Here is a 27,228-nt window from a genome sequence, read left to right on the forward strand (position 1 = left end):
ACTCTGGGCCCATTCTAAAATATTTCTTAAATTTCTAAATTTCTAAAATACGCAGATAATACCAGAATGAAAAAAAGTCCCACCTGCCTCCTTCCCATCCTTGCTGTCACCCACTCCACCATGACAGTCCGACCACCCTTCCCTGCATCCAGCCATGACTGAGCAAAATGACCTGCAGCAGCCCCTTACACTCAACAGGAACCTCACAGAGGGCTCCTGATGCACTCCCTTGTGACTTTTAGACCATGGTCTTTATCAACTAAAACAAAACAAAACAAAAAAAAGAGGTAAAAGGAATAAAGGCCTCAGGTGCACACACCTTGTGAACAGTGAGAGTCAGGGGTTGCAGAGTACTTTAGCTAACTCTTTATGGGACTCCTCTTTTTTTCCATAGTAGAAGCTCTAGGTGTTTCCCAGTAATGGCAGAGATGGAGGACCACAGCAGCAGGCTTGCAAAGCTTGCCTAATTGTAAGGCGGCACTTGCCTTACAGCTCATTCTGCTTAGGATCATCGTAAAAGTTGTCCTTTGAACTCCCTCTCTGCTTCCTCCAGCCCATTCTTCCTTCCTCCCTGTCCCCAAGGCAATGATTTTTATCTCCAGGTCTCCATTTCTTCTCTGCAAGAATCAAAGGGCTTTCAAGCCTTTCCCTTGAGGTGACAGCATTACCTGCTCCTCCTCCACCTGAGATGCAGAGCTCTGCTTCCTCAGAGCATTTATTTACCCTAATCTATGTCAGACACAGGCTCATTCTGCCCTGGTAATGAAGAGTTGCTGCGTCTGAGCCAGCCAGGCCAGACATGTTTGGACTCTTCTGGATGTGTGATTCAGATTAAGCTACAGTGAGTTGTACAGTAAGCAAAGACAAACAGGAGCAGCACAATGACAGCCTCCGATTACCTAATTTACCAAGGTTCTTCTTAAAACTAATCAGGCTGTTTGTGCCATGTCACTCACATTTCACGTTCTTGTGCAGTCATTAACATTAAACCTAAACAGTTCTTTGCCTCTATAGCATATTCCTCCTTGATGTAGGATGGCAGAGCTACTATAGTCTCCGTTATTAACGGGTACCTCAAAGCCCATTAGTAAAGTGTGTGCTCCACTTACTTTAGCACCGGTCAGCAAAAGAGATGGCATCTTGCCTTTGCCCTCAGGTAATGGTCATGGTCATGATCATGGTCATGATCTCCAACAGATCTGTGCCATGAATCTAAATCATATGAGCCTTGCTGACTGAGGGGCTTCCTTCTTTGCTTCTCTCTCAGATCCAGGAAATTGCATCCACAAAAATTTTTAAGACAACATCTCCAAAGATAACAAAGTCACAGCCTCAGAAGTTGGAAAATGTCAGCCTTAAGTTTTGTGCTTACCTATCATGGTGCAGTCTTTAGTTACACGACCACATGCTTTTTTAACAGGTTCTGTGAAGTATGAGTATTTCTGAAAGTGAGGTCTAAGTTTCTGAAAGGAGAAATAAGCTCCTTGCTTTTCCTTCCCCTGGATGGAAACGTGTAAAAGGCTGGAAGGAGATTTAAGAAGTCCATTTGCTTGCAGGAATAGGCAACAGATGCTACATCAACAATGAAAATCTACTCTGCCCCCTCTCCCATACCATTCCCTGACAGTCTACAACAAATCTGACCTTGAGAACAAAAGACCAAAAGAATAAAAACCTGAAAGCCAGTCAAAGAAGACAGCAAAGCTATCGACCTCATCCTAGCTCCTAGAAACACGAAGGGAATTTATAAAGGTGAAATGGAGAAAGTGGACCTCAATCCCATGCAAATCCAATTAACAGGAAAATCCTTCTCCAAACCCAAGTCTGGAGACTGATATAACCCTGAGCTGGGGTGCAAAACACCAAGCTGCTGTTTGAGAACTTTTTCAGCACTAACAGTCCTGTCTGGCTACAGGTAATATCTCAAGGTTCAGAGGAAGAAATCCCCCTTAAGAACTTAAATAAGAATCACATTCATCTCTTACCTGGATAAATCTATGATAATTGGAGATCCAGTCAAACAGTTGGAGTGGAAACCAATAAACGTAAGGAGAAAACACTGGTATTATCATTATCATTATGTGGCAGTGATAATTTTGACCAAAAGGAGCATTTGCGTAGGAACACGGTGGTTGAAAGGCATTTAACCAGATGTAGATATCGGCATTGTAGACGTCCTACATGTAGGTAACAACATCTCAGCTAAGCACCAGAAGCTCCCTTTATAGCCAGTACAGGAGAACGTCACTTCAAATATGCAGTTCATCTCTTTCAGACACCTATTTTAGGATGAGATGATTTGTGCCTCAAAAGCAGCTGTTTCTCTCCATTACCTGTAAAAGGAATTTTTCTCAGATGTGAACGTCTACACTATAAATCTCTAAGGCTTATGTGTCTACACTTGGTCAGATGAATCCCACTTCATGAATTTTTCATTATTGCAGTCATTACATGAGAACTGGATAGCTTTTTAAAAAATGCACTATAGCTTCAAGAGAAGCATAGGCTTGATACAAAAGTTACTGGACAAACTTTTATTATCTTAGGAAAATAAGACAGAGGATTTGAACAGATGTCCCAAACCATCTCTGAACCCAGTGTCTTGACATTAAAAGTAGCCACATAATGGAATTATATTATATCATTATTCTGTTCTTTATTTATTTGGTAGGTCAAACTATATGGCCATGAGTTTTAAATCTACATGTTTGCGAGTTCTACTTTACAGTATGACACTAGAATCACAGTTAAACAGACATTATCAAACATCATACATTCAGTTTAACATCCCTAGAGCTAGGTTGCCTAAAATGTTTACTTGTTTGTAAACATCAATTTTATTTAAACTTTTGAAGAAAGGAAGTCTGCATTATATATTTTGTGTCTGTCTTTCTCTAGCAAGACCCTGTCTGCCTTGCCCTGTTTCAAAAAGGTCTAAAAGGCTTTTGTTTTTTCTTGGAAGTCTGGAATTTTTCCTTTTCTATTTTTTTGCAGATTTTGGACATTGCTTTTTATAGCAACAGAAAGCATTTTTGCAGTGATAAAAATACGTTTTCTACATGCATTAATTCATACATTTTAAGAGCAAAAGGGATCATTACATTCATCCAGCCTGAGGCATTGATAGATTTACTGCACAGGAGCTAATGGACTAGAGCACAGTCCCTTTGAGATGACAGGAGAGAATTTGTGCAGCTCTTCAGCCTCCCTCCTCATCACCATCATGAGGGCAACCACCTCAGAGCATTCTTGTCTAACACAGACCCTGCCTGTAGTCCAACTTGATAGAATATCTATTTAAACAGAACATTTTGGAGAAAGCCAGACTGCCTTCCCAAGTACCCAGAGAAAGCAAAGGTCAGCACACCCCCATCACCCCAGAGCATCTCTACCACATCTCATTGACCCTGTTTGGTCTCCCAGCAGCATCAGGCACTGCAGAACAGCAGCTGCTGTCCCTGCGCTCATACTTTATCCTTTACCTGCCTGGTTCTCTGATCGGGGTGTGAAGCGCTTGGCCTCTGGGACGCAGCTTATTGCCTCATAAAGCAAGGTGGCAAGATTATTAATGTGGCAGAACTGCAGGATTTTCCAAGCAATTTATGAGTTACCATGGCAGTTCATTAGCTCTCAGTACAATGACTCCTTTCCATCAAGCACGAATCAAGCAGGAGGCACACACACATCTAAACACATGATGGATATTGGCATCAAAAATACATCCAAGGCCACGTTTCCTCCATTTTGTCCAACATATGCCTAACAAAGGCACTAAAAAGTCACCAGTTATCAGGACCCACTGAAACATGCCTAGGCACAAAGAAATTCACAATCCCCATCTTTTTTTTTTTTTTTTCTCATCAGACCATTTCTGACCGATGCCTGTATTTAAAGAATAGCAGGTAATTAGCAGAGGGTTTACATTTACAGCCTCCATTGACTGCAGAGGGAGGCAGGTCTGGCAGTCAGGACAGTAGGCACTCTGGATTGCTCCCTTCTCTTGACTTTCAGTGCTAAGAATAAGGTTTCTCTTTACACACAGACAAGCCCCTCATCCTCACTCAGTATTTGAGCAAAGGAAGTATTTGAGCAAATATTTAACTTTCATGGTATTTATGCATGGGTCTTAAAATAAAGCACACACTTAAACACCTCCTTGAATCCAAGTGGCATTATGCACGTGAAAAAAATTCAACACAATGTTTTAATACATTGCTGAGTTCGGACTTCAACAGAGGCCAAAAAACAAGTCTAGTATACTAGAGAGGAAAGATCTAGAGAATTAAAGGGAGTCTTTGAAGGTAATAAGTGGACAATTAAGAAAAAAGGAAAAGGTCAGGAGTACAGTAACTTTTATCATTAAGTACAAAACCACAGCAGTAATGACACTAAAAAGCTACCCGCAGATATTACAAATACAATGCTTTATACCAGAGAAAGACAGAGAGACAGGGAGACCGGGAGATGGCAGGGGGGGACACACAGAAAGTAAGGGGAAAAGACTTTGTTGCACTATTTTTTCAGCTGCATTAATACTCTCTTATTTGCTGTTATCCTCTAAGAGTTTCAGGGTATTTTAAAGAAAAGGCAGAGCTAAAATTTTTATATCTCCCTCTAGTTACAGCTGCCACACTCAGAAAGCAACCCCACCATGTGTTATGTGCTTTCCCAGAATTAACTTGCCTTTCCCTTTTAAAAAAAATAATTCGTGTATTTATTAATGCAGGAATGGGACCCACATACTGGAAAATCCCACCTTCCACACCATCCCATTAGCTAAATCTGGCTTTGGGCCAAAATTCAGTATTTCAGCTCCTGCCAAGGTTCAGGTTTGGAATGTTTTTACGCTGGAGGATTTTTCATCTGTTTCCCTGGCTGGGCTAATGGGACCCTAACACACATGAGAGATCGCTATCACATCGGGCTGCCGGTTACTCGCTCGTTTCAATCATCTTGTACATACACGCTAACTTGTAGCATTTCCCTCTCAGCTAAGTGATGCCAATCGGCGTTTAATGCAAGATGCAAAGGGATATAATACGATACGGAGAACAATTGACTTGAGACACTCCCACTGGCTGGAGTAATTACAACAAATTATTCAAAAAACTACAGCTGAGCAAGAAGTTAGATGACAACTTTACTTAAAAACAGATTTATCAACAAAATTGTGTACGTCTGGCAGGAATTGTCATGTCCAATAAAACATGGAGGCTGGAGGAATGAATCTCCAAGGAATTTGGACACGGCTTAAAGAAACCAAAGCTGTTGCCTCATCCATTTACCTCTCAGGGATCCAGGACAGGGCTCATCTCCTGCTGTCAAGTCAGAGAAGAACAGTCTGTACATGCTGACCTGAGAGACTCTTGCAGATGTTCTCCTGCCAGGACTGGGAGATAAGTCACCTCACTAGCTGTTCACTAGTCATTGCTCTACACAGCCAACACCAGCATTAATGCCTGTCACAAAGTCCACCTCAGCAAAAGGACCGTGATTTCTGCTAACAACGCATGAGTTTTCAATTAATACTACCTTTTGTCACCTCATAAATTACTCCGTCAACAGATTTTTTTCCTTCATGAATTGCTATCAGCAGAAGATGTATTTTTCTCTTTCCAGCCCTCCCCATGCTTTAGCACCAAAAGGAGAGTTCAGCTGCCCTGTCCCCATAATTACTGAATTTTCTCACACGGGAATGTCTGTGTGAAGGCCCTCCTACCCACACCGCCACATCCATCAGTATGACTGCTCTCACCACCTCTTCTGAAGCAGCACAGTGGGTTGGTAACAGTGATCAAGGACGCATGGCAGTTTTTGTCACAGGTAAGACCAGTGACATGGCCCAAATTGCAGAACCATGGCAGGACACTTCTGCCACACCTTGGCAGCTGGGGAGTGACAGAGAAGAGCAGACTGACTGCACTGCTTGATCTCAGGGAGCGATGAAGTCACCCATTTGAACCAGCAATGAGAAAGGCTGAAGTGATGCTCAGAGAACCCCATTTTGTACACCCACCACGTTTCCCAAGCTATGCCAGGGTTACCCTGCGTCTTTCACTGCTCTCCAGCGAACACCAGCAAAGCCGCATCCTGCGCTCCAGGGATCAAGTGTTTCAAACTACGAAAGGTGGGGAACAGGGATATGTATCTAGACATAGGTCATGTTTACCAGTCAAAGCCTGTTCCCTTTGACTCCCACAGGTTTTGTGACAGTAGGAGCACACCACACCAGGAGCAACGATGCATGCAGCTTTATGGAAACCTGAAGCAAAGAGGAATCCAACAGGAGGTTTTCTACACTGCAATTGTTGTTTAAACCATAAGAACATCATATTGCTCATTTTTATAATTTCTTTTAAAATAATGCCAGGATTTACTTCTGTCCAGCACAAGCACATGGGACTGGAATTTGATTTCTTGTTTATTTGGTTTTTACATTTTGAAGGATTTTGCTGTTTGAGGGGAGAAATGTGTGTCTGATGATCACAAAATCCAGCTCAGAGACATGTCTGAGATCATGGTTTTGAAAAGGAGCCATGGCCACCTTCAAAGGATGAGGCAGATTTCACCCACTAAAAAGCAAAACATGCCATTTTGTGCTCTCAAGCATGACTCATTTCCTGGTGCAGTTAGGCTATGACTAGGAAAGTTACGGTCAGATTAAGAGATCATTCATTAATGCCTTTGTAGTGGACTTTGGGACCAGGACCACAATGCCAGAATAAGGCTGCCAAGGCCTTTGAAGGAGATACCCTCTTGGAAATATATCATGGGGCTCTGTTTGGTTTTTCCCCGGACTTTTGAGTTATGAAGCTCCTGTTTCGCGGCATTGCTTTGGTTGCCATCAAATCCCCATGAGAGTAAGCTTCTCTCCAGTCTCTTTACAAGAAAAGTGATATAATATCACCTTCCTGGTTAGAAAATTCACAAGGCTTTGCATGGATAGCCTTGCTACTTCTTGCTACATCATTTCAAACGAAAACAAAGAAACCAAGAGAAAAAAAATTCAACCTTCCTGCCACACCTGCCAAATGAAACAACAGCCAGACAGGAGCTCAGAGCCTGATGCTCCTGCATGTCTCTCTCTGCTTTTCAAGGTGCTGTACATCAGACACGCTACAGCAACTACAAGAAACACCATAGTGACTCCATCTCAAGTACCATCTGTCAGATTCAGCATGCTGCAGTTACACACAGAGACTGACCCACAGACCTGTTGTTGTCTGAGGACACAGCCAGTGCCTCCTCTACTACGTGCTCAGCCGTCTATTCAGCAGGTTTAAAACAGCATCAGAATTTCCTCTTCCAGGTGGACGTAGAAAGGAATGGAGAGAGCAAGAGAAAGACTGAGTTGATCCTAGCAACAACAATATAAGCAAAACCCTCAAGCAAATATTTTCAAATATATCAGCTACAAATGACCAAAATGTCATCACTGGAAGAAGACAGACCTGATGTTGTTTTCATACCACAGAGCTCAGAGAGGAACATTTTTTCTCTGTTGCAAAATAAGATGACTAGTCAAGTAGGAGTACAGTGTCTGCTCAACACTATGACTTAAGCTCCCAGCTGAGAGCTCCAACTGTTTATTTTTTTTCAAATAACAATATTCTGTTAGGAAAATGTTGCAATGTTCACCTGAAGATTTTGGGAGTGATTTTCTACTAACGCCATGGATGAGTATGGATTGGTGATTGTCTTATTCTAGGGTACAAAGTGAAATATAAAACAAAGTAATAAGGATCCTACTGATAACCACAACTTTGCTGCAGTCAAATGAAACGGCAGGAGCTAACATTCAGGATGTAAGCATGAGTGGATTGATTTCACCACCAGATTTTCCTGCCTCGCAGAGGCAGTGTTGAATGGGTTAACCAAATATAATTTCCATGTTTTCTGCTTTTTCTGTCAAGCCAATGAGTAGAAAAAGAGACAGAATTAAACCACTCAGGTGATACAGAGAACTGTCCCTTGTGGACCAAATAAGAATCACCATGAGCCAACTGGAAGTTCAACAACTTTTTATGTACAATTACAAGTCTTGTCATTCTTCACACACCACTGTTCATCAAACACATACCCCAATGAGAGTTAAAGTAAGAGAATTTCGTGGCTCACCACAGGTGTAGATGACATTAAGATGCTTTCGGATGCCTGGGTAACAAGGATCTCCAAATTCATAGGTGCTGGCATATATGCTGCAGCTTCTTTTCCCCTGACAGCGTTTGATCATGAGTTGGAGAGCAGTAGCCGACTGACACTCTAAAAGGGAAAAAGCATACCTATTTGTGAATATTTGCCCATTCACATCAGAAATTGCCTATAAAAAATTTACCAGATGCAGACTGTGAGAGCACATACATACAAGCTTTCCATGAGTATTTAAAAATCTTTGTGTTTACATGGGAAGGTGTACATGCCTCTCAAACACCTCTAATAAATTGTAAATTGATGAAAGGAAATTACCAAAAAGAAGTGAAGAATCAGAAACCCCCACACAACCGTAGAAAGAAGGCTGCAAATAAAAGACGGCTTGTTTTCAAAGGGAAAAGGCTATCCGTAATAAAAATAATTCCTTCTCACCTGGGATTTATTCTGTAAAGGTCTGAAAGGACTCTAAGACAGGTATCAGTATCTTCATTTTAACAGATGGAGAAACAGATTCATAGAAAAGTAAAAAGACTAACAACAGCAAATCAGTGCAGAGCATGGAAAAAGATTCAGATCTTTGGAGTCTCACTCCAATGTATTTATCCAGAAACACTACAAGCTTCCCCATAAACTAAGAGACTGTCATAGGAACAGAAAATACGTTAATACTACAATTATAATATTCATATGGAATTCCTGTAGATTTATTTAGCTGTCTGATAATGCAGTTGATCACAGTAACATGCAAAGTTATTAGCAAATTCCCACCTCATGGGTGTAAGGGAGATGGGCATTGTGATCTCGTTCGGGGAGGCGTAAAACTCTGATTTGATTTGGGTGTGCTGATTTTTTCCAGGTTTTGCTTGTGTGGTGAGTTGACCCTGGCTGGGTGCCAGGTGCCCACCAAAGCCACTCCATCACTCCCCTCCTCAGATGGACAGGGGAGAGAAAATATAACGAAAGGCTCGTGGGTCGAGATAAGGACAGGGAGATCACTCAGCAATTACTGTCACAGGCAAAACAGACTCCACTTGGGAAAATTAGTTTAATTTGTTACCAATCAAATCAGAGTAGGGTAATGAGAAATAAAACACTAAATCTTAAAACACCTTCTCCCCACCCCTCCCTTCTTCCTGGGCTCAACCTCACTCCCGAATTCTCTACCTCCTCCCCCCGAGCAGCACAGGGGGATGGGGAATGGGGATTGCGGTCACTTCATCACACGTTGTCCCTGCCGCTCCTTCCTCCTCAGGGGAGGACTCCTCACACTCTTCCCCTGCTCCAGCGTGGGGTCCCTCCCATGGGAGACAGTCCTCCATGAACTTCTCCAACATGGGTCCTTCCCATGGGCTGCAGTTCTTCACGAACTGCTCCAGCATGGGTCCTTCCATGGGGTGCAGTCCTTCAGGAACAGACTGCTCCAGCGTGGGTCCCCCACGGGATCACAAGTCCTGCCAGCAAACCTGCTCCAGCGTGGGCTCCTTTCTTCACAGGTCCACAGCTCCTGCTAGGAGCGTGCTCCAGCATGGGCTTCCCATGGGGTCACAGCCTCCTTTGGGCATCCACCTGCTCCAGCATGGGTTCCTCCATGGGCTGCAGGTGGATATCTGCTCCACCATGGACCTCCATGGGCTGCAGGTGGATATCTGCTCCACCATAGACCTCCACGGGCTGCAGGTGGATATCTGCTCTACCATTAACCTCCATGGGCTGCAGGGGACAGCCTGCCTCACCATGGTCTTCACCACAGGCTGCAGGGGAATCTCTGCTCCAGTGCCTGGAGCACCTCCTCCCCCTCCTTCTTCACTGACCTGGGTGTCTGCAGAGTTGTTTCTCTCACATATTCTCATTCTTCTTTTTGGCTGCAGTTGCCCAGTTTTGGGGTTTTTTTCCCCCCTTCTTAAATATGTTATCCCAGAGGCACTACCACCATTGCTGACGGGCTCGGCCTTGGCCAGCGGCGGGTCCATCTTGGAGCTGGCTGGCATTGGCTCTATCAGACATGGGGGAAGCTTCTAGCAGCTTCTCACAGAAGCCACCCCGGTAGCTCCCGCTACCAAAACCTTGCCATGCAAATGCAATACAGCTTGTTTCATTTTGAGTAGAAGAGATAGGGAGAGTTTGGGTAGGCTTTTTTAGCCTTTGTTATGTCCAAGAGAGTTATCTCAAGTCACCATCCCTGGCCCCCTTCTGCAGACAGAGGTGGTCAGTGTCCCTGCCTGCTCTTAGAAGATATTGTATTTCTGAGAATTCTAATGAGGGTTACCACAAGGTCAAATAATTATAACGTTACCATCTACCATCTAGGTAAAAATATTTTTGTTAAGTGTGTTTATTCCATGCAAGTAGAAATGTTTGTCATATCAGGAATTTAGAATATGGAAAGCTCCAAACATAAATATTTTTCCCAAGTATTATTTTCTATCAGATGGTCTGTGCCTGTTTTCTCAGCTAAGGTGAAAATGATTTGTACAGACAAGCCCTCAAACTTTTAGGTGCTAGACTGATAGTTTGCTTTCACTGTCCAGCCAGGGCCAAGCACAAGGGGAAGCTGACAAGAAGACATTTCTTCAACAATAAGCTGTTGCTAAAAGCAACAGGAAAGCTACAGAGAAAGGAATAAAAACCCCTTTTGGTCACTAATCAGGAGGCAGAGAAAGAGAAAATGAACCCCAAAAGGTACTGAATGCTAGAACCAGAACAACAACAAAAGCCATGAGAGACATGGAAAAGCCACAGAAAACTAAGCCTAGAGGGCAACATGTCTTTTTTCTCAAATCAAAGGCAGCATTTTATTTCACATGCTGCAAATGACAAAAGAACAGGGCCCCATGTGAGCATTTTCATACTGAACCACCCAAACTTCCTTAGGGGATTTTTGATCCAACGAGTGTCAGAGGTTCCAGTGGAAACATCTGGCATGCAGCAATCCTGCTTTATTGTATTTTTGTCAAATGTCCAGTTAGAGAAACTCATCAAATCTAAGCACTGCACAGGATTTCATGGAGGGCGCCTATTCTTTTTATTTGTTATTGTTCTCACGCAAAAGAGACAGCATCCCACGGCTGTCTGCAGAGGGGCCTCATCCCCCGGCCCAGGAGCACACTACCTCCACGGGAGGTTGGGGAATTACCCATTACTGGTCCTGTGAGAAGCACGACACGTCTTTTGCATGTGTTGTCACCAGAGGTGGTCAGCCTTTGGGATGCTTCTCTTGTAGGAATGAGCGGTTAACAAACTACAGACTCTGCCCTCCACCTTAACAAACTGGACTGACTCTTCAGGTGCCAGATCTGTAGATTCAGCACATTGAAAATGCTTCTAGGAGTTCTATCTGTCATATACCCTGACACTGACATCACCAGCTTTTCTAGCCATCACCAGGCATGTCTTGGTATCAATGACCTCCTTCCTCCCACACAGTTCTGAGCAGACTACGGTATCCATCCCTAGTGACAATAGCAGTGTCATCTGCACTAGGAAACCAAACAGGGTTGGAATCCGGACACTCCATTATCCCCCTTGTTTAAGTGCTACCCTGTTCCTTAGAATGATTTTGCCAACTAGCATTACCCCAAACAGGTAACATAGTCTGAGATATAACAGGGCTAGTCCCAATCATCAATTCGCAGAAGGCAGACCCAGATATTTTGGATGGAAAGTAGAGGACCAGAAGTACATGGTAGAGAGCTTAGTTGCATGGACATGGGGTCAGCCAGCCACAGGGCCAGGCAGCAGGCTGTTTCTCACTGTATTCAGTACAGAGTAGCTGATGTGTACATGGTAGGTGAGCACAATCCTGATGCTACCTTTATCAGGCAGTAGCTGCATTTTTTTTCCCCAGGAGAGGACAGCCTTGCCCATGCTACCCACTGAAAACAACATGCCATACTGCCTGCAGGCAGCTGTGGGACCCTGCTCTAGCCCCTTCACCAGCCCCACTACCAATGCAGGTGTAGCCTGAGTTATCAGAGCCTCTTCTATGTAGCTCCATCTGCCAGAGCAGGTCCTAACACTGCAATCCCTACTTGTATTTTAACAGTACCCAGGTCCAGCCTACACTGGCTACATGTTCACTGATAAATGAAGACTTACCCTGGCCCATTCCCTGGCCCTGAGGCAAACTGTGGTGGAACAACCCACATCCATGCTATTGAACACTCTTACCCTCCAAAACAGAGTGGTGATACCCAGTCCCTGTCCTATAACCAACCTCAAACCATCTTCTGGACTGCCTAGGAGAGTGTTAGCTGGGCCAAGGCAATGAACCATGCCATGGACCGTGCTACAATTTAACAGTACAGAAGATCTCTTTCCAGTATCTGTGCCCAGGCCTTGGTACTGCTAGTTTACCAGCATACACGTAGCCCTAGATACCCAGCTTCTTCAGGCACAGACCAGGCCTCCGTATTCACAAGTATCAGTGGCAAAGTCCTCAGCTCTCCAATTGCCAGGCTGCTCCAGCTCAACCTGCACTAGCCAAAATGAACAGAAAAGCAGAAGAGACTCAATATGCTTCAATTACAGATGGGGATGAAATTCCCTAGCATAGAAGGTAAGGCACCAAGATTTTAAAAGCCTCTTTTACATGGACTTTTTGCAAACCTTAATATTGAAAATATATCCAGGAAAAAAGTCACCAGTTGAGACTGCAGCACATAAACCAAACAATACTTCAGTTGGAAGCAATATCTGGAGCCTATCCAGTCCAACCTCCTGCTCAAAGCACAGCCAGCTTTGACGTTACATCAGGTTGCTCAGAAATTTGCCCAGGCAAGTTTTGAAAATCTCCATGGATAAATATTCCCCAGACTTCTTGGGCACCTGTTCCAGGGCTAAACCGCTCTCCAGGTGAAGAATTTTTTCCTTGTATCTAATCAGATTTCCATTGCTGCAACTTTTGTTCATTGCTTTTGGTGTTTGTTTGGTTTTTTTCTGTGTGTTTCCAAGAACAGTCTTCTGTAGAGTCACCTATTAGGTACTAGAAAACAGCAATAAGATCCCACCCTGAGCTTTCTCTTCCCGAGACTGAACAAACTTGAGTCCCTCAGCATTTCCCCATATGCTGTGTGCTCCAGTCCCCTGACCACCTTGGTGGCCCTTCACTGGACTTGCTCCAGTTTTTCAACATATCTCTTTATCTGGGGAGCCCCAAACTGGACACTCCAGTACTCCAGTTAAGTGGAGTACTGGAATACCAAACAGAGTGAATAAACCCTCTCCTCGATGTGCTTACAATATTCTTACTAATAACGTCCAGTATCCACTTAGCCGCCATTGCCACAAGACCACAGCGCTGACTCAAGTTCAGCTTCTTGTGCCCTGAGACCCATTGGTCCTTTTTCTGCAGAGCTGCTTTCTAGCCAGCTGGTCCCTAGCCTGTGCTGTTGCAGAGGGTTATTCAGGTGCAGAACTTTGCACTTGCCTTTGTTGAACTTCACAAGGTTTCATCAGGTTTCTCCAGCTCACTGAGGTTCCTGGAGGTGCTGGAGCGTGTCCAGAGAAGGGCAACGAAGCTGGTGAAGGGTCTAGAGCACAAGTCTGATGAGCAGCAGCTGAGGGAACTGGGGCTGTTTAGCCTGGAGAAAAGGAGGCTCAGGGGAGACCTTATCGCTCTCTACAACTACCTGAAAGGAGGTGGTAGAGAGGTGGGGGTCGGTCTCTTCTCCCAGGTAACAAGTGATAGGATGAGGGAAATGGCCTCAAGTTGCACCAGGAGAGGTTTAGACTGGATATTAGGAAATTTTACTTCACTGAAAGGGTTGTCCAGCATTGGAACAGGCTGCCCAGGGTTGAGTGACCATGCCTGGAAGTATTTAAAAGACATTTGGATGAGGTGCTTAGGGACATGGTGTAGTGGTGGTCTTGGTAGTGTTAGGTTTACAGTTGGACTCAATGATCTTAAAGGTCTTTTCCAACCTATACGGTTCTGTGATTCTGTGATTCTGAGGTCCCTACCCCTGCTGTAACAACTGTCCTGTCCAATTTGGTACCACCTACAAACTCTGTCCCATTATCCAGGTCATTACTGAAGATGTTAAGCAATATTGATCTCTGACTGCTTTTAAGTGGCTGCCAGTTTGACTTCAACATAGCATTGTGGAGGTTTCTTGTAGTACTCCATCTCTTTGGCTCTTGTAGCAAACAGCCACAACTTAGGCAAGTCTTTACTGTTGCCACTGACCTCCAAACCCTAATTGGCACCAAAATCTGGTGAATGCAGGAGTGGCAGAAAGTCATGTGAGGTACCCACGTTACAAGATCCAGCTAAACTCTACTGATAACAGCAGGCTCTCACATGATAAATCCAAATACTCTTCTCATTTTCCCCATAGTAAGGCCTGGGCCATTCTCTTGGAATCAGTCTCATTCTTCCAGCCCTGAAAAAAAGAAACGGACTCTATGGATAAAATTTGAAAAAGTATTCACTTCAAAGACTTCCCTTTGGTCACAACAGGGAATTTTCCCTGTTTTTCCGTCCACACAATTTCTAAGCACAAATGCCTTGTGCATTCCCATAAATGCCAGGGCAAGCAGCCAGCAGTACTTTGAGGGAGGACTACACCAACACTGAAATTAGCTTGGTCTCCCCTCTTGGTTTTTTTGATCTGTCAACATGTTCGTCCTCCACATAGCACATTGAACTGAAAAATGTAAGAAAGAGCAGCAATCGAAACCTCCAAATGGGACCATCTCCCTTATACGCTTCAAAGAATTTGTGATAAGGAGGTCATTTAGCTGGATGCCAAAATGTCATATTCAAGCATCTTTATTTCCTCACTAACTGGCACTGAAGATGTCAATAATACATCTGAGAGATGGCTGAGTGATAGATGAGGCTACAGCACCCTCATAAATCACAGTCACCACCATGTTATTCAGAGCTCTAGAAGTGACAACATGGTATTTTATTTTACCCCCATGTCTCAGGAGTACAAAAACACTCAACATCACTCTTGTTAGCTGTTATGAAGTGCGTGTAGGTAATTTAACTTCCAAATGTAAACAAGTCCTCAGGGAGCTGGGTTGAAGTGAGATCTCCAAGTATATTAATACATCTTCAGGAGGTGATTCCAGGTCAGAAGTCTTCACCTCCAGGTGCCCAGCTCAGAGAGGCAAGAAAACAGAGGCTCTCTTATCCACAAAACATGCAGTTAGCCTCTCAAAAAGACGCAGAGAAGCCAAGCCCAGCAATGTGGTAGAGCAGAGTTGGGCTATGGTCCCCTTCAGCTGGCCAAATTCACATTTTCCTGGTCTTCAGAAGTGGGAGACTAGATGTGGCACTCTTATTGTACCAGATGGCATGCTTATTCGGGGCAACATCTCCTTTATTTTGCTGCTTGTTTGCTTGCTAAATGCAAACTGCAGATGTTATATGAAATACCATCCTGACATCAGTGACAAACAAGTGATCCCCTGTGTCAGAGATATGGGAAGGACGCTCACAAATGCCAACACCATATCACTAAGTCTGAGGTAAGCACTGCTAAGCAGAGCCAGGCCCCTGCCAAGAACCTTTTAAAGTCCACAAAGCTAAAATCCCACAGCAGAGCAATAAAAACTGCTTTAAGACCTCACAGATGATAGAGAGCCCACTCACACAGGTTGGGCCAGCGTTACCCTCAGCTTTCATTAGTCTTGGATTGCTTCAGTACACTGCCAAAGAGCAAATACGAATCCTGGCTATGGTGAAACTTCCACATGTGAAAGTGCTTAAAGATATCAGCTGTGCTTTTGGAATATGGTATTTCAAACTAAAGTTTGAGTTTAGGGGGGAGTTGGATCAGCTCACTTTATCCTTTTTAATCCTGGCCCCACTTTCTAGAAGTTGCATGTCCCTCCAGCCTTGCTCCTGGTACAAGGTGAATTCCCTTTCGCAGGATCATTCCCCAAATGCAGACTGCTGGCCAGTTTCATTTCACAACTCAGTCTAAGCCCTCAGCAGATAATTCATCTTACCAGTTGCATTTAGTATGATAACACTCCCTGATCTACTATCTTTATCAGCCCAGCCTCTGACAGGGTGAAAACCCAAGTCAGATGGCAACAAAGCCATGCTGGAGGATTTTACCAGCTGCAGCTTGCAGACAGCATTGGCTTTAAAACTGGAATCAGTCTCAGTGATGTAATGTCCATATCATCAAGCTCACCACAATGAATGGGTTTTAGTCAGTTTAAGGCTGCTTCCCAGCATGACTATTTCTTTATTACCTCTTCCTGGTGAAAAAAAGAAATTGGATCCAATGCCTATTAATCACATCCGTTACTTTGGTTACTCACTGTTGCTTGTTTTTCTCCAATGAGGGTGACACATCCAAATCTGAAATCCAAGCCATACGTTCATTGCTGCTTTTGATTGCAAAACCTATCTGAGTTTGAAAGAATGTTTCCAAACAGTTTAATTTTTGCATTACGGTAACTCTTAGATGCTCTGATGGAGATCGGAGCCTCTTCCAAGGCAGCAGTCATCACAGATGGATCCACAAATGGATTTAGACACCTAGTTTTGAGATGGGTGACTAATCCCACAGTGAAGCTGGGCATATGCCAGATGCTCAAGAACATCTGTGCATCTGTTAACCTCACGATCAGACTCACCTGCCACATCCATGTTGAGCCTGCAAAGGCAGGTTCCTGCACAGATGAGGCAGGCTGTCCAGAGCAAGCAGGACCATGTACACTTTAACACGTGAATATGTTAGCATGCTGTAAGGCTGTCAGGTAGTGGTTTTCCACAGGCTGTCCGTGGATCTGGAAAGGCAGCAGGGTGTAGAGCACACCCCAATATCAACATGTGTGCACTTAAAAGAAAAACGAAAAATAGAGCCTGAGAAGAAAACTCCACCCACTTGTCAGAAGATGCACTCTAAGCCTGTGAATTTAGCAAAAAAAAATTGGAGCATTCATTCTACTTTTTCAACTAACAAAATATAAGACCTTGAAATATCAAAAAGATCAAATGATTGGCTGTAATTAAAGGCTTCAGAAAGAGAATCACTGCCTAAAACACTATTTCCACTGCCTATTTCCAGCAGTGCATGTGAGGTAAGTGATTAGGAACCAGAACAGGACTGGTGGTGCCTGATCAAAAGACAAATTCTGTGGCACACTTCGGCTCAGTGTAAAGGCATCAGGAGCAGACCTACATCTGGAATTAAAACAGTCAGAAGAGCCCCAGCTTTCCTTGCTATCTGTGGAGGAGCAGGTGAAAGGAACGAGCTAAGACAAATATTCCCTTGAGGCAAATAATTTACAAACAAGTGACAGCTCTAGGAGGAAACTCCTCCCAAGCAGAGGACAGGATTTTTTTCGGAAACATGCAGCACGATTTCTTGCTAAAGAATAAAACAGGAAAAGTTACTTGCTGAGAGCTATGAAGCAGGAAGGACAGAATGAAAGATGGAAGATGCAGAAGTCAATTAACTAAGAGGAGAGAAATTTAGTTCCTGCAAAGAAAGCTGACAGATGTCTGAATCAGTGCTGTGGTTATCTACTCATCTGCCAAAAGAGAAAGCAAACTTCGATGGAATAGCAGAAAGGACGTAAGCAGGAAGAAATTAACTCCAGTCTTGCAGGTGAGGCAGCTGCCTAAATTCCTTCACATTTTACCTATGAGTAACTCAAAAATGCCTCATTCTGCAAGAGAATATCATAAACAGAAGGGAAGGAAGTTCTCCTGCTCTTGGACAGTTTCTCATTTACTTTAAAGATGCTCCATTAGCTGTGGTTGATACAAAGCTCAGCTTCTTCATAAGATGACAGCTGCTGGAGGTGTCTGAGCCTCTGCTTCAGCTGCTAAATTAGCCAAAATTAGCCATCCTAGCAGCCTGTGAAGGACGTCTTCATAGAGTATTGATGAGCCAGTCTGCACCATGTGCAGTATATCCAATCCCAGGCATTTTCAGCTTAGCCCATGCCCGTTAAGTTTGATGCTCCCTTTAAAAGCTGGTGCAGAAGACAGTTAATAAAGATGGGATTTGCCCACTTTCTCTCTGCAGTAAGCAGCCTGGGAAGGCAATTTGTTTATCAGTGTAGAGTTGTCATGCGGTTTCAGATGGGGGCAACAGAAATGGATTTCTCTTCCTTGCCATGGCACACAAGCCTCTATAGAGGACACAAGAAGTGAGTTGGGTTTAGAACCACAGGGAGTGTGAAAGACAAGAAGGAGAAAACCGAACTACAGATACTTAGCCCTTAAGACCAACCAATGTGAAGACCAACCAATGAAAACAAAAGACTACCCTTAAACAAGAAAAGATGCAGAAGCAGATGTGTAAAGAGGAAAGCTCAGAAGCAGAGACCCAAAACAATTAAAAGGCTGCTGGTTTAATTAAAAGGAAGCCAGAACAGAATGGGCTTCAGAAAACCTGCACAGTCAATCTGCTTCAAGCACAAGAAAACCCTCTTCAGGTAGGGAAATAAAAGAAATTAATTTGTTAGAAGAGATTGTTAAAAGCACTTCGGAGCTGTAAGCATGGGCTCAGGAGAAATTTTGCTTGATAAGCCACTGGGCTGTGGAAAAGGGTTTGCAGTGAGGACTGGTGGGGAAGTATCAGTGGGGCTTTGGCCCACACTTTAGCTCTGGTTTCCCAGGTCCCTGCTCCCCAGCTGTGGTACAAGCACTGTCTGATGCTGTGCAGAACAGAGTCAGAGAGATGCTCCAGCATCTCATGGTCAACACTGAGGCCAAGAAGAGTCTACCTCCCCCACAACAGCATCAGTCCCAGTATGCTGTTTCTTTTTCTGCAAGCTTTTATGTTTGAGGGACTTTCTATTTGTTTTTTTCTTTGGCAGTGACAGGTACTTTGGTATCTTGTTGAGCTGGGTTTCTGATATAAATTGCCATCATCATTATTACAAATAACAGCAGGGAATTTCATGTTGGTGCAGCTGGATATAGCATCTATGCCTTGCACAATGTCACTGAAAACAGCTGGTTAAAAAAGAAATCTACATCCAAACATTAGAAGGATCTGCAGAGAACGCCAGCTTTACATTAAAGAGTGCGTTTTAATGAAAGAGAGAGAAAAATTACTCACCACACACTTCATAAAATTTTGGAAACTTCAGCAGTAGGCCAGAAAAGAGAAAATTATCTTAAAAGAAACTAATCACATCTAGAGACTGCAACTGAAGGATCGATTGCAGGTTTAATTACAAATGCTATAGTCACATTTAGAAACACGTGGTTTATTAACATGAACTCAGATCATCTTATCACCTTCGTATCTGGAACCAGAACTCATATAAAACACATGAGGCTCCAGTTCTGCAGAGACTGACTCAGAGTGTGTAAAGTCGAGCAAATTAATAACATTTTGCAGGTTGGGGGGCTAAAGTGAGAATCTGAGGACAGCTTCAAACTTGGCTCCAAGAAGTCTCAGAGAACAAAGCAGTTTTGTTCTGGCAATGACAGTAAAATTTTATTATTTAACTTGCAGCAGAGCAGAGTTGACTGTGGGCTGTAAGGCATTCAAGATAAAAAGCAAAGGAGCTAACAACTTTTGCTTCACTCAGTAGAAGATAGGGATGGTGCATTCAATGGGTAGTAGATGGTAGTGGGTAGTAGATGGTGCATCTACTGCTCTGTGAAGTCCCTGAGTTAATTTGTCCTTCCTATTCATTACAGCCCCACAAAAGTATTTTCCTGAACATGGGTATAGTTCAACAAGTGTCTAGACCTAGGCTGAAGCAAGGCCTGAACTTGGGAAACTGTGGGACTGGCCCACTTTTTTAAGAGACTACCCATCTGACACAATCTGCAAGTCACTTCTTGCCCTTGGTTCTTAAAATAAACATGACGTGCCTGCAAACTCACAGGTTTCACATTACCTTTGTTTCTCAGGCTCAGCATTCACCATCGTGGTAATTTTGTAATATTCCTGAGCGACATCTGAATTATTTTAAGAGGAACTTTATCAGTTCTGAACAAGTTACACCGGTTTTCATTCAGAGTAACTCCATGGAAATAAGTTGAGATGCTATAGATTTAAATCTCTTAAATTCTGCCCTTTTATTATTAGGATTATATTCTGGATTTGCTTTTAATTAATAATTGGGCAATAGGCATCTTTTATAAGATCAGCTACTAAAGAAATTGGTACTACTGATACAAATACCCATTTTACTTCCTCAAATATCATACCAGTATCACCACAGAGCCTGTTAGTGTTATTTCAATTACTACTTTCAGAATTTTTATTTACAACCACTGCATGGGCTCATACTCCACTGTAAACAAGTTTTTTAAAACCAAGTGGAACCTTGGCTTTAAGAAAGATCTTGCCCAGAAGCAAATTTGAATGGATTTTTTTCATTTTTTTAAAAAATAGCAATTGTGTGCATATAAAAACAACTTCATATAAATCATTTTTTAATGACTCTATGGAATCCAACAATAGTTTGAGTTTTCTAGAAACAGCTGTAAAGTGATTTTAATTACCTCCTGGTGTTTTGAGACAAAAAGTGAAACACGCAAAGTATCTAAAATTGAAAACAACTTTCTGAAAGCAGGCTTTGTCCCACTTTAACTTAGCATTCTAAATGGGAATTTCATTTCAATTTAAATTTAATAAGGTATTATATGTGAATTAAACAGCAACTGATATTTATTTAGCCTTCAGACTTGGATACTTGTGGGTTTTATTACATACAAACAGATTGGCCTCTAAAAACATGTTCTTAATCATGAGCTATACACATAATAAAGTAGTTTCTGCACTGAATGTAAATCAAATGTACGTAGAGTCGCACCTACAGGCAGGCATGCTCTGGAAGCCTGGTGAGCACATTAGAGAGGAAGGACCCGGTCTGGCTCCCTCCCACGTCTGCTGCCCATCCCACAGACCCAGCCTGGCAGCCGTTTTAAAGGCCGTCATCTCCCGTATGGTGAAATCAGAACGTAGCGTTTCAGCCACAAGCACTCGGATCCGCTGAAGGACGGCCATGCTACATGGCATTATCTGACCAGCACAGATTTCAGTGGATACCCCGTCTCCTCCTGCTGCCCCAGTCCCCTGCTGCCTCCCCCATCAGAGCCACAGGTTACTACCCCTCGTTGCTCCAGCTCCACAGTTTGGACGCCTTTTATTTTTAACTGTTCCACTTAAGGCCAAGATGAGAGCACAGCCACAAACTTGTACTGATAGAAACGCAGGATGGAAAATGGTCATGGATGGTGAAGTGGAAGAGAGCCAGAAATGCACAGCTGGAGGGGCAGCAGTCTCTAAAACCAGCTCTTGTGTTGGCAGGAACAGAAAGATGTACCATGGAATAAAATGGTGGGGTTTTTACTGCATGTATTTCATACTTACTCACATGCTAGATCTGATCACAGATAAACAAACTAGAAGGGTCCATTATTTATATGGTGTAATAAATATTTATATGAGGGACTGTGAAGGCTCTGGTTCAAGTCATATATACATCTGCATTAAGAGGAGGAAATCAAAACAAAATGGGTTGGATCACCTTCTGTCACTGCATTAAAATGAAAAATGCCAGGGAATGAGCACCTAAAGCACAGGCTCCTTTGCTGAACTCATTCCTCTGCTCTGTCATTATCAGATCCAATGAGTTAGAGAGCACCACTGACCATCTGAGTTTCCTCAGGGCTTTGTAAATCAATCCATTTTCCCCCTACAGAGGCACAGGAGAGCACTAGTATGTTAAGTGACAAAGACATTTCAATTCTCAGCAGAATGCTCAGCTTAACCCGCACACCACGACCCAAAGCTGAGCTTTGGAGACAGAGTTCCCACAATCTTGTGCCGACTCCGAAACCAAGCCCAGATTCCTTCTACCCAGATGAGGAGTGAAATTACGGTGGGCTCTTATATATGTGATGGAGAGAGCCAGGGTGCTTGAGAAGGAGATGGGAATCCTGATGTTAGAGGTCAGCTGAACATGTCCTTCTCATTCCCTGTGGTTCAGGAGGGTAGCTACTGCAAAAATGTACATGTGAACATGTCAGGTGCACTGAATATGATCAAGGATATCACTCCACTAAATGATAAAAAGAGTAACTGGTTTACATTCAAGTTCTTCCTCCTCAGTCTCCTAATTAGACCATTACCTTGCACTCAGATACAAGTAGCAAAAGGCGATTTTTTAAATTGGCTTCTCTTGGTATAAACAAGTCACTCAGAGCTGCAGGCAGAGGCAGCTGTAAACAGCATGATAAAGGGGCAAAGGGCTCACTGGGCTGAGGGATATTAATGGTTTGTTGCTTGCAAATAACCCTTTCCCCAGAGACCTCCCTATGCTCTGTGTATTGTCTCTGCACATGCTGGCAGCAAAGTGGAGGCTTTATTAAGAGAGTTACAAACAAGGTCAAATTCCTTTAGGAGCTTTTCAGAGTTCCCAAGGCATTCAAGGAGGGGTCCAGCTGTTTGCAGGGGGTTCCCATTACGGTCAGAGACACAAGTTTCAGCATGTTTCCAGTTAAAAGAGGATCCTGGCAGATTTTCTCTTTAACATGACAGGGATAGGATGGAGATCTTCACAATAACTTTCCCTTCACAGACGCTAAGCACATTCATACAGACGTTAGACAGAGAGAAAGCATGCGCCTGGCACGGCATGGTGCATGAAGTCTGACTTGGGGATCTTACATCACCCAAAAGCAGCACGACGATGGCTGGGTTATGCAGGTGTTAAAGGGCTGCAACATCACGATACCTCAGATCGCTCCACCTGAGCACATAATATACCTCATGTCTCTGCAGAATCCAAGAAACTCACCATTAGTGGACTTTATCTCCTCAACACTCCTACAGGAGTACAAGGTCTTGTTTTTCAAGGCAGAAACAACACAAATTAAATTATTTGTTCCCTTATCTTATGGCAGAGTCAGAAATATATACAATGCTCTACTAGGCCACCCCTCCGCCCCATCTTAGACTTCAGTTCTTTAAAAGCCTCATCTGTAGAAGCTGTAGATTTCTAAATTCAAGCCAAATGTGCATTTTGTTCACAGAAAAAAATTGAATAAAATTTCCTGAACTGTTTTTCATTAGGAGAAGAAGAAAAGATACCCTTCCCCACCTTTGGGGCAAGTATGAGTTCTTCACTCATCAAGTAACTCATGCTGCCTGGATAAAAATAATCACTGCAAACTTGTCCAGGACCTACTTCCCGGGAAAAGGCCCTTTGCCAAGGCTCAGACTTGAAACAAATCATCAGTCCCATGAAATTCAAACAGAATAAATCTCCCATGTGCAGAACATAGCTGGGTTCTGCCTTACGGGAACTGGATGCTGCCGCGAAGTCTGAGACATACGGTCATATTTGTAAGAGCTGTTCGTTGCGAATGTCTAGGATCAAGGGCTGTCTCGGAGCAGCCCTCCCCGTATCGCAGGGCTGTGGAAACGTGCAGGGAAATGTTCTCTAGCTAGAGAAAGCTTTGATTTATAAGCCGTGATGTTTTCACCTGCTCCTGAAGGAACAGAGTTGCCTGCTGGGCTAGGCAGGCCCGTGGCAGGAGTACAGTTTCTGGAGCAGGGTGGGGGACTCTGCGCACCGCTCCCACGATTGCTCGTGGCAGCTGGGAGCACAACCCCCTCATTGCAGTGCTGTAAATGTAGGCAGGACTATTATTTCTTGCAGCGTGCCATGCGGAAGCACAGTGTGAATATGCTTTTCGCTGATTTGGGCTGCAGATGGATCCTACACTGGTTTCTCCAGTGGGGCCAAGAGAGGAGTGATAACCACAGCCACAACTCACCTTCCCTTACCTGCATCACTAGATCTCTGTCCTGCTGGGTCAGCTCGCACAAACAGATGAAGGGAAGGTCACGATAAGCAGAGACTGCCTGTAGCATTGGCAGCATCATGCCGAGGGGATCAGCGAGCTGTTGCTGGACACACTAGCAAATCTGGACAAACACTCTCAAATATAGCTGGGATTTGAGGGATGGGGCATGGTGAGTTGAAAGACCGCCTGCTCACTCACATTTTTTTTAGTTAAGCTCACACAGCCCCCCTCCACTCAGGATTTCAGCATGCAGAGGAACATCAGCACCAACAGCTATACTGTCTGTCTTTCACCCTACACACACAGTGCCCAAATGCCTGGGAAAACCTGGGGAAGGCATTGCTCCATGGTGAGTGCCTCACCTCTCATCCCCAGCCCTGCAGGGCATGCAGCCAGCCACTGTCCCAGAGACACTTCTCACCCTCCCTTTGCTGTTATGCAGGCAGGACATACCTCAGCACCCCAGCAGCACCAGGCTGACTTAACAGATACTTGAGACCCCAGCAACTCCAAGCATGCAGATATTTGCTCCTGTCCAACAACTCGGTCAATTTTAGCATCAGTTCACAGCTTAAAACCTTGCACTGGATTTCAGTGTAAAGCTACCTCGGCATTCCCACCACTAGCTTGGCATTACATTGGCTTGTACTGAGCCTGCTCTTGTAACTAGTTTCATTTAAGAGCTGACACTGGAGGGAGGCCCTGCCTCATCCCAGCAGCAGACTGCGTGCTACGCTCTAGGATCCGATACCTTATTTCCTTGGGCAAACATCCCAATTTCTAGAGATCACAAGGCCAGTTTGAAAACAACAGGGCAGAGAAGCGCTATAGATGGGATGGCACGTGCAGCCCTGCTGTCACACCTCACTGCTTGTTCTCTTAGCTACAGCTTTGCTCTTCCAGCTCCACTGCCTCCCATCCTGTTTTCTAGTGCCACACACCCTGCTCTCAGCCAGTACAAGTTTCAGGACTTTACATCTGGGCAAAGAAGAGTAAAACTTTACCCTTTGTGGCTTCACACAGAGTTTTGCTTCACGCTGACATTCAAGAGCAGGTCCCAGTGCTAGTACTTTGTCACCGGTACGTGTCTGTTTATGCTCTCTCAGCAAGGACAATGGAGCGGTGTGCTCAGGTATACACTAGAAACCTCTTGAGTTTCGCTGACTCGGCAAGTTATCACCCCGCAGCCAAACCACCACAGCAACCAGCATACACACTCTTAGCCCACCCCAAACACCACATGAAAGAGGTCTAGGCTAACCTGTTACACATATCTGTTTCGGCTTCTGCACCCTGGCAACTGGGGGACAACAGGAGCACATCCAGGGACACAGGTCACCTCAGGAGATGGGAGGTAACTTGTTAAAGGACAGTGACTCTCCTGCCATGCATCTGAACCATGAGACTGGGTAGGAGACCCTGAACTACTGAGCTGTGCAAGTGCTCAGACTTTCACAGCTACACAACTAAGGTACTTGCCATGCTGCACAAATAACCTGACTGGCCTGATTCCACCCGTGTTTTCCTACTGACACCCACCATCTGTGTATCATATTTCCAAGCAGTCACTTCACATGCTTCCATCTGAATAGCATTTAACTCCTTAAGGGCATTAGATCAGCAGCTGTGAAGCCAAAGACCCCCAGATACAGCTGAACAGATACCAGCACAGGCAATAGCAGAAGCTCAAGCTTCCCTGTACAGCCCCCTTTGAAGCCTTTCCCCCTCTGGAGGCAATTCCTTCGGGAAACCAGTTAATTCCCTCTCACCTCTGCAGAGAAGGACGACGAGGAATGCTGACCACAGGATTTTGCACTGCGGACAGTTGCGCTCTCTGCCACAGCCCAAAATATTCAAAGTCATTTCACATTGGCTCAAGAACAGACAGTTCTATTGAATGTTTTTCAATTTATTGATCTTTAACACATGAATGTAAGAGACTATGATAGCCTGAGAGTAAAAAAGCTACTTGAAGGTACTGTAAGTCAACCGTAACGTGATGCAACTTAACAACTTGCTTTTTGAATTTTCACCCCTTGCTTTAACTTCAGTAAAAGTTTAAATGCAATGTCAAGGTTTGACTTGGCCACAGATGGTCCATGACATCCACCAACAATATGTTCCTCCAGATTATAGCTAGAGGTTCAGTGTATGAACCACCACGAGGACAGACAATTGAACAAGAAATTCAAGGAGTACCTTCAAGTATATAATCTGATGAATCTGCTAAAAGTCTGTGGCTTGGTAACTTGGCTAGGGCATCTGTCTGAACCTCAGTTTGGTGCTCATGATGAAGCTCACCACTGACTGACAAGGTACCACACATCAGGAGCACCACCGTGGCAGGTTGCACATCCCAGTCCTGCTTTTCCTAATCGGGATCTGTGCCAGCTCTACCGTGACGGCAGTAAATGAAATCACCCTGCCCAGATCAGTGTGCTCTGTCAAGCCATTCCCCTGCTTACCAATCACGGGCATCCCTAGGTTTTGGTAGGGGCACTCCAGGCTGCCTCCTTGTGTCCTTCCAAAGATAGCAGAGTAAATGGCTATCACCATGCTCTTCTTACAGCTTAGCCGCAACTTGTCATCTTCACAGGCTACTTTACTCTTGTATTCATCTGGAAGGAAACAAACACTTAATTACTCAGCTGATCCAGAGGCGAGCACTCAGCATGAAGGGAGCCCTCTCACCTCTCCATGGTGTGAGCTTGTCAGAGACAGCAGCGATTCTGGGCATATGCCCAGAGGTGCTCATCAGCTGCCAGCACAACCCCAGCCTTACAACTGCATTTGCTAGAGCAGCACTGATCATTTGCATTATGCGTTCTCTCTCTGGCATTATCAGCACATTTAATGAACATATTTTAACCTAGCACATGACAGTTCTGGTAAATAGCCAATAATTTCATTTTGCAGACAAATAAGTGAGGCACGGCAATTGATTTCCACATGGTGATATTAGAAGCCTATGGCAGGGGAAGGTAAAAGCCCATCTTTAGGCACCTTTCTCATCCACAGATCAGCCTTTTATGTGCCAAGCATTTATTCTACATCGCAACAGCTCAAATGCAAACATAATTATGCTCAATAGTTTTTTTTCACAGCAGCTCAAATGCAAACATAATTATGCTCAATAGCTTTTTTTCACAGCAGCTCTCCCTTGGCACATTCAATAGGAGCTATACTAAATTTGTTAATGATGGAAGCTGCTCTTGCCTGTTGCAAATACAGATATGCAAAGCTGCTCCCCAAGTCCTTCTTGAAATGGTCAGTGCAAGAATGCAAAATACACTCTTGCTTTTGTAAGGCTGGTGCACAGAGAA

General features: G+C 44.0%; 1 protein-coding gene across 1 annotated transcript in view; it reads right to left on the reverse strand.

The window, feature by feature from the left end:
- The window catches only part of EVA1A (eva-1 homolog A, regulator of programmed cell death), a 213,428-nt gene that overhangs the window by 97,025 nt on the left and 89,175 nt on the right, over window positions 1–27,228 (reverse strand). Inside the window, exons 4-5 of the mRNA XM_072858374.1 lie at window positions 26,371–26,523; window positions 8,119–8,262 (exon numbers count right to left, since the gene is read on the reverse strand). Coding sequence (XP_072714475.1) covers window positions 8,119–8,262; window positions 26,371–26,523 — 297 coding nt within the window. The remainder of the gene's footprint in view (window positions 1–8,118; window positions 8,263–26,370; window positions 26,524–27,228) is intronic.

The sequence above is a fragment of the Ciconia boyciana genome, chromosome 3 (genome assembly GCF_034638445.1).
Source record: "Ciconia boyciana chromosome 3, ASM3463844v1, whole genome shotgun sequence".
Taxonomy (NCBI): Eukaryota; Metazoa; Chordata; class Aves; order Ciconiiformes; family Ciconiidae; genus Ciconia; species Ciconia boyciana.